Below are 7,500 nucleotides of genomic sequence, written 5' to 3'. Positions count from 1 at the left end.
CTGGTCCCCTGTCCCGGGTAGAATTAAAACACTTTACCGATTCCTGGTTCTCACACGGTGAGCTCCAGGCCTGGTTCTAAGAGAGGCTGCTCTCCCGCTTCAGTTGCCCGGGGCTCTGGTCCCCTGTCCCGGGTAGAATTAAAAACACTTTACCGATTCCTGGTTCTCACTGGGTGAGCTCCAGGCCTGGTTCTCAGAGAGGCTGCTGTGTCAGTTCAGTTACCCGGGGCTCTGGTCCCCTGTCCCGGGTAGAATTAAAAACACTTTACCGATTCCTGGTTCTCACTGGGTGAGCTCCAGGCCTGGATCTCAGAGAGGCTGCTGTCCCAGTTCTGTTACCCAGGGCCCTGGTTCTCTCTCCTGGGTAGAATTAAAGACAGTTTAGCAAGTCCTGGTTGTTCCCTGGCTGAGGCCAGAGGTCAACTGCAGTGTACTTGAGCTCCAGGCCTGGTTTCAGGTAAGTATTTTGGCTGTTGGTCCTGCTCCTCTCCTCCCCAGGGCCCTGGTTCTCTCTCCTGGGTAGAATTAAAGACAGTTTAGCAAGTCCTGGTTGTTCCCTGGCTGAGGCCAGAGGTCAACTGCAGTGTACTTGAGCTCCAGGCCTGGTTTCAGGTAAGTATTTTGGCTGTTGGTCCTGCTCCTCTCCTCCCCAGGGCCCTGGTTCTCTCTCCTGGGTAGAATTAAAGACAGTTTAGCAAGTCCTGGTTGTTCCCTGGCTGAGGCCAGAGGTCAACTGCAGTGTACTTGAGCTCCAGGCCTGGTTTCAGGTAAGTATTTTGGCTGTTGGTCCTGCTCCTCTCCTCCCCAGGGCCCTGGTTCTCTCTCCTGGGTAGAATTAAAGACAGTTTAGCAAGTCCTGGTTGTTCCCTGGCTGAGGCCAGAGGTCAACTGCAGTGTACTTGAGCTCCAGGCCTGGTTTCAGGTAAGTATTTTGGCTGTTGGTCCTGCTCCTCTCCTCCCCAGGGCCCTGGTTCTCTCTCCTGGGTAGAATTAAAGACAGTTTAGCAAGTCCTGGTTGTTCCCTGGCTGAGGCCAGAGGTCAACTGCAGTGTACTTGAGCTCCAGGCCTGGTTTCAGGTAAGTATTTTGGCTGTTGGTCCTGCTCCTCTCCTCCCCAGGGCCCTGGTTCTCTCTCCTGGGTAGAATTAAAGACAGTTTAGCAAGTCCTGGTTGTTCCCTGGCTGAGGCCAGAGGTCAACTGCAGTGTACTTGAGCTCCAGGCCTGGTTTCAGGTAAGTATTTTGGCTGTTGGTCCTGCTCCTCTCCTCCCCAGGGCCCTGGTTCTCTCTCCTGGGTAGAATTAAAGACAGTTTAGCAAGTCCTGGTTGTTCCCTGGCTGAGGCCAGAGGTCAACTGCAGTGTACTTGAGCTCCAGGCCTGGTTTCAGGTAAGTATTTTGGCTGTTGGTCCTGCTCCTCTCCTCCCCAGGGCCCTGGTTCTCTCTCCTGGGTAGAATTAAAGACAGTTTAGCAAGTCCTGGTTGTTCCCTGGCTGAGGCCAGAGGTCAACTGCAGTGTACTTGAGCTCCAGGCCTGGTTTCAGGTAAGTATTTTGGCTGTTGGTCCTGCTCCTCTCCTCCCCAGGGCCCTGGTTCTCTCTCCTGGGTAGAATTAAAGACAGTTTAGCAAGTCCTGGTTGTTCCCTGGCTGAGGCCAGAGGTCAACTGCAGTGTACTTGAGCTCCAGGCCTGGTTTCAGGTAAGTATTTTGGCTGTTGGTCCTGCTCCTCTCCTCCCCAGGGCCCTGGTTCTCTCTCCTGGGTAGAATTAAAGACAGTTTAGCAAGTCCTGGTTGTTCCCTGGCTGAGGCCAGAGGTCAACTGCAGTGTACTTGAGCTCCAGGCCTGGTTTCAGGTAAGTATTTTGGCTGTTGGTCCTGCTCCTCTCCTCCCCAGGGCCCTGGTTCTCTCTCCTGGGTAGAATTAAAGACAGTTTAGCAAGTCCTGGTTGTTCCCTGGCTGAGGCCAGAGGTCAACTGCAGTGTACTTGAGCTCCAGGCCTGGTTTCAGGTAAGTATTTTGGCTGTTGGTCCTGCTCCTCTCCTCCCCAGGGCCCTGGTTCTCTCTCCTGGGTAGAATTAAACAGTTTAGCAAGTCCTGGTTGTTCCCTGGCTGAGGCCAGAGGTCAACTGCAGTGTACTTGAGCTCCAGGCCTGGTTTCAGGTAAGTATTTTGGCTGTTGGTCCTGCTCCTCTCCTCCCCAGGGCCCTGGTTCTCTCTCCTGGGTAGAATTAAAGACAGTTTAGCAAGTCCTGGTTGTTCCCTGGCTGAGGCCAGAGGTCAACTGCAGTGTACTTGAGCTCCAGGCCTGGTTTCAGGTAAGTATTTTGGATGGGGTAAGTATTTAGGCTGTTGTTCCTGGTTCTCAGAGAGGCTGCAGTCCTGGTTCTGTGTTACCCGGGTCACTGTGTGTGTGACCTGGGTAACACAGAACCAGGACTGCAGCCTCTCTGAGAACCAGGAACCACAGCCACGGTTGTTTGTCACCCGGGGCTCTGCAGCCATACCTGGGAAGAGCCTCTTTTGGCCGCACGGTCAACTTCAACTTGCGGAAAAGCGGGTAAAAATGAATTCCATCCGGGCAAGCCATACATGCTTTTAAAGGTCTCGCTGAGGAGAAACAATTCGGCGCGGGTCCTGCCCGTTTCCGCGGCTTCCTCGATTTTTAAGCCGCGAAAGAGTGCCGTTTTTCCGCCCGGTCAACTTCAACTTCCGGTAGAGCGGGTGAAAACGCTTTCAACCCGGGGAAGCCATATATCCCCTTGAAGGCCTAAGCCAGGAGAACAATTCGGCGTGGGTGTCGCGTCTCTACGCGGTCCCCCCGCTGCGGGGCAAGCGGCGGAAGTCGCGCCGGAAAAGCGTTCGAAAACCGGTCAAAAAGGCCGAAATCCGGGAAAAACGCACCACGGGCCGGTAGCCCGTGTTCCGGAGCACAGCCCTGTGCGGTCGAATGATTTTTAGCACGTTCACAGGAGCCGGGAGAAATGAAAAATGGCTTTCCAGGTGTACAAAGGATCGCCCACCCTCGACACCCGCTTAAGCCCCTGCCCAATCGGGGAAAATAGCACTTTGAGCACACAGATGTCCAAAGCCCCGCCGGCAGGATTACAACAGAAGGTTTTGTAAGACCACCTAGCCCTGAATATGAGCGTGCCTTCGGCCGTGGACCGCTCCAGGGCATGTCCCATGCACCAGATCTGCCAACAGCATGGATGTCCGAGCAGCAGGCTGGAGAATCGGCCCGGGGATGCGGCCGGAGATGCCCGGAGATGCAGCCCCGAGCAGCAGGCTGGAATCGGCCCGGGGATGCGGCCGGAGATGCCCGGAGATGCAGCCCCGAGCAGCAGGCTGGAGAATCGGCCCGGGGATGCGGCCGGAGATGCCCGGAGATGCAGCCCCGAGCAGCAGGCTGGAGAATCGGCCCGGGGATGCGGCCGGAGATGCCCGGAGATGCAGCCCCGAGCAGCAGGCTGGAGAATCGGCCCGGGGATGCGGCCGGAGATGCCCGGAGATGCAGCCCCGAGCAGCAGCCATACCATAGCTACAATCTTTCACAGAGGCCGCTGTCCCGGTTCTCTGTCACCCGGGGATGTGGAGCCACGGCTGGGGTGAGTAGCTCCGCAGCAGGCCCTGGTTCTCAGAGAGGCTGCCATCCTGGTTCTCTGTTACCCGGGGATGTGGAGCCACGGCTGGGGTGAGTAGCTCCGCAGCAGGCCCTGGTTCTCAGAGAGGCTGCCATCCTGGTTCTCTGTTACCCGGGGATGTGGAGCCACTGCGGGGATGAGTAGCTCCGCATCAGCCCCTTTAACCGTTCCTGGTTCTCACGGAAGAACAGGATTTTACCCATAAAACAAGCACAAAACACGGGCAAGAGTCGTTTAAGGAGGCTTTATTGAACCAGCACACATTATTCATCCACAGTCTGCTCAGCGTCGCCCCTGGACACGTCGAAGGTCCTGCGCATGGCGGCCAACTGGGTCACACTCAGCTGCATCGCGTAGAAACGGTCCGCGGTTCTGGTGTCGTGACACATCAAGTGTGACATCTGCCTTCGGACCTCCGTGCACTGGTGTCCCTCGCCTGTGAAGAGAGAGAGAGAGAGAGAGTGAGAGGGACCGTGGAGAAAGCTCAAGGCTGGGGACGAAGCTCAGGTCTACCTACCATCGTGGCTACCGCGGTGCGTATGTCGGTCAGGGAGGGGGATCCAGGCAGGCGCATCCTCGCCCATGCGTCCCGGGCGAAGGAGGTCAGCTTGTGTACCGGTCCTCCGTTGCAGTTGAAAAACACCAGGTCGGTCTGGGGGCGCAGCTTGCTGCGTATGGTCATCCAGCTCTTTAGCCATCCGAACTCCTCCGGCGTCAGGAAGAGCTGGGCGCTCCCGAAAGCCCTGGCCGTCTTGTGTTGTCTCACCTGCGGGATGGAGGGACAGACAGACGAGGACAGCAGAGGTGAGTTTCTGACCTGGAATGTGGAACTCTCTGCTGGGGAAGGTAAGTTGTTTGGCTGGAGGTCCTGGTTCGCAGAGGCCCGTGACTGCAGCCTCTCGGTTGATGGGTTCAACCGAGAGGCTGCAGTCACGGTTCTCTGCTACCAGGGCCCCTGGTTCTGCCTCCGGGATGAAGTGCTCGCTGGAACGGGGCACTTACGTTAATGACATAGCCGGAGGAGTCGCGCCGGTGTCCATCCTCGGCTTCTCGTACCTCAGCAGCTGTCATGTTGCGGACCACGCCTGCTCTGTGGCCGTACAGAGAAGCGACGAACAGCGCAAAGCAACCGAATAGCTGGTATCGCAGGACCACGTCGTGCCTCCTCCGCGATGAGTCGCGCAAAAGCTCCGGGATCCATCTGCGACACTCCTCCAGACACCTGCGCAGAACCGGCGCTGAAACAGTGCGTTTCTCCTTCTGGTCTTTGACCTGTATCTGGTGCAGGACCACGGTGGTTGAGATCTGCCCCGCGGCGGATTTCAGGGCCCGCGAGACGGAGACGAGTCCGTGCTGGGGCACGGTGGAGGTCTCAGGCGGAGTCTCCGTGAAGTATGTCAGGAACTGACCCGTGTTGACCAGGTACACCTTCACTGTCGTTATCTGCTTGCCCTGCTTGAGCAGGTCCGCCGGCCAGCCGAGGACCCTGTCGGCATCAGCCATGAACCGCCAGGTCTCCAGGCCGCTCTTTCCCTCGGCCATCCTGCGCAGGAACTGGTCCACTCTGCCCATCTTGGACCTGGCGTTCTCCACATGCTTCTTCGACGGGAGGGCACCCACCAGGTGCCTCCTGTACCCGGCCAAATACTGCATGACACACTCAGGAAAGTGTACGGTTGTACGCACCGGTTCTGTGGGCTCGGTGGGCTCGGTGGGCTCTGTGGGGTCCGCAGGCGTGGTCGAGGTCGGGCTCTGCCGTCTGGATCCGCCCTCCTGCGGGTCCTGCTGGTCCTGCTGGTTCCCCCGCTCCGGGGAACGTGGCTCGTCGGGGCTGGGAGGCAAGGGTGGTCCCGGCGATGGTGGAGCTGAGCCCCGTTGTCGTGGTGGTGGTGGTCTACTCCATCAGCTCAGGCTCCTCCGGCTCCTCCTGCGCCCCCTGTTCCTCCGCCTGCATGTCCTCCTCGTCGTCCTGCTCTTCCTCCTCATCCTCCACCACCGGTCTGCGTGGCGGAGGTGAGCTGCGGGATGGCCGAACCTCCGCCTCTGCCGGGGCCCTGTCGCCTGCCTCCGGCAGGTCCAGCCCGGTAGCCATGGGTGGGTGGGGGTCCGAGCGCCTCAGCTGCCGCAGCTTCTCCAGCGTCTTCTGCCACTGCAGGCCGGCCAGAAGACGCCGCTTCTGCCGCTGACCCATGTCGCGGTGGGACTCCTGCAGGTGCTGCTGCACACGGCGGCCGTCGTACCCGCAGCGCTGCACCGGACACCGCATCCCCTTGACGTTCACCCGGCCCCTGGCGAACGCCAGGAGGACACGCGCTCCACCGGATTCCTAACCTTGTGCTTCTCGTCCAGGTGCTCACGCAGCCGCCAGGACTTGCGTGAGCACACGGGACATCGGTTCACGAACTTGGACGCGGTCATGTTGCTCCTCACCCTGCTGCTGCAAAACTCCGACTGAGGCCGGCGAGCACATGCCCCTGGCCAAGTAGCCGGCGTCCTAATCAGGCCTGATGCGGTGCAGCTGCGGGCAATCGGGCCGCAGCGCACCTGCGGCCGGGCGGGGCGCAGAGTCCGCCCCAAGAGCCGGGATGGATCCAGGGACTGGATTGGCGGTCCCTTCCAGCAGGCGGCCCCCGCATCTGCGGTGCCGCCCTCCCCGGCGTCCGAATCGGCGGTCACCCGGCCGCAAGTGCAGCCCTCTTAGGACCCTAAGTGGGGTTAGCGAAAGCGCCCCTTGGGTCACGCGGATGGGGTGAGCTGACCCCCCCCATCCACGGGCGGACCCCCCGGTCCCCCCACCCTGAGTGGGGCCCCCCCCTGGCCCCCTCCCTCGGTGCCGCCCCCCCAGGACCCCCCCGGCCCTAGCTCCAGGGCGGAGAGGGGGCTGGCCGGTCCCCCGGGGCCGGTCAGGGCCTCCCCTGTGGGGAGACCTGAGCCCCCCCTCCCCGTCCGGAGCCCAAGTCCCATCCGCCTAGCTCCAGGGCGGAGAGGGGGCTGGCCGGTCCCCCGGGGCCGGTCAGGGCCTCCCCTTTGTGGGGAGACCTGAGCCCCCCCTCCCCGTCCGGAGCCCAAGTCCCATCCGCCAAGCTCCAGGGCGGAGAGGGGCTGGCCGGTCCCCCGGGGCCGGTCAGGGCCTCCCCTTTGTGGGGAGACCTGAGCCCCCCCTCCCCGTCCGAGCCCAAGTCCCATCCGCCTAGCTCCAGGGCGGAGAGGGGGCTGGCCGGTCCCCCGGGGCCGGTCAGGGCCTCCCCTTTGTGGGGAGACCTGAGCCCCCCCTCCCCGTCCGGAGCCCAAGTCCCATCCGCCTAGCTCCAGGGCGGAGAGGGGCTGGCCGGTCCCCTGGGGCCGGTCAGGGCCTCCCCTTTGTGGGAGACCTGAGCCCCCCCTCCCCGTCCGGAGCCCAAGTCCCATCCGCCAAGCTCCAGGGCGGAGAGGGGCTGGCCGGTCCCCCGGGGCCGGTCAGGGCCTCCCCTTTGTGGGGAGACCTGAGCCCCCCCTCCCCGTCCGGAGCCCAAGTCCCCATCCGCCAAGCTCCAGGGCGGAGAGGGGGCTGGCCGGTCCCCCGGGGCCGGTCAGGGCCTCCCCTTTGTGGGGAGACCTGAGCCCCCCCTCCCCGTCCGGAGCCCAAGTCCCATCCGCCAAGCTCCAGGGCGGAGAGGGGGCTGGCCGGTCCCCCGGGGCCGGTCAGGGCCTCCCCTTTGTGGGGAGACCTGAGCCCCCCCTCCCCGTCCGGAGCCCAAGTCCCATCCGCCTAGCTCCAGGGCGGAGAGGGGGCTGGCCGGTCCCCCGGGGCCGGTCAGGGCCTCCCCTTTGTGGGGAGACCTGAGCCCCCCCTCCCCGTCCGGAGCCCAAGTCCCATCCG

At 61.9% G+C, this 7,500-nt stretch overlaps 1 protein-coding gene across 1 annotated transcript; it reads right to left on the bottom strand.

Annotated features, from left to right (window-relative positions):
- Positions 1-3,904: 3,904 nt before the first annotated feature.
- LOC129358004 (uncharacterized) lies at positions 3,905-5,505 on the bottom strand. Its single transcript, XM_055026880.1, has 4 exons — positions 4,644-5,505; positions 4,159-4,407; positions 4,055-4,077; positions 3,905-4,013 (listed from the first exon to the last, which is right to left on the bottom strand). The coding sequence occupies exons 1-4, from the start codon at positions 5,292-5,294 to the stop codon at positions 3,905-3,907; spliced, it is 1,032 nt and encodes a 343-aa protein (XP_054882855.1). The 5' UTR covers positions 5,295-5,505.
- Between the last annotated feature and the right edge of the window lie 1,995 nt (positions 5,506-7,500).

Source organism: Poeciliopsis prolifica, unplaced genomic scaffold (assembly GCF_027474105.1).
Source record: "Poeciliopsis prolifica strain line A6 unplaced genomic scaffold, Auburn_PproV2 SCAFFOLD364, whole genome shotgun sequence".
NCBI lineage: Eukaryota > Metazoa > Chordata > Actinopteri > Cyprinodontiformes > Poeciliidae > Poeciliopsis > Poeciliopsis prolifica.
Note: the sequence above shows the minus strand (reverse complement) of the source record. Positions and strands in the feature narration are given on the sequence as shown.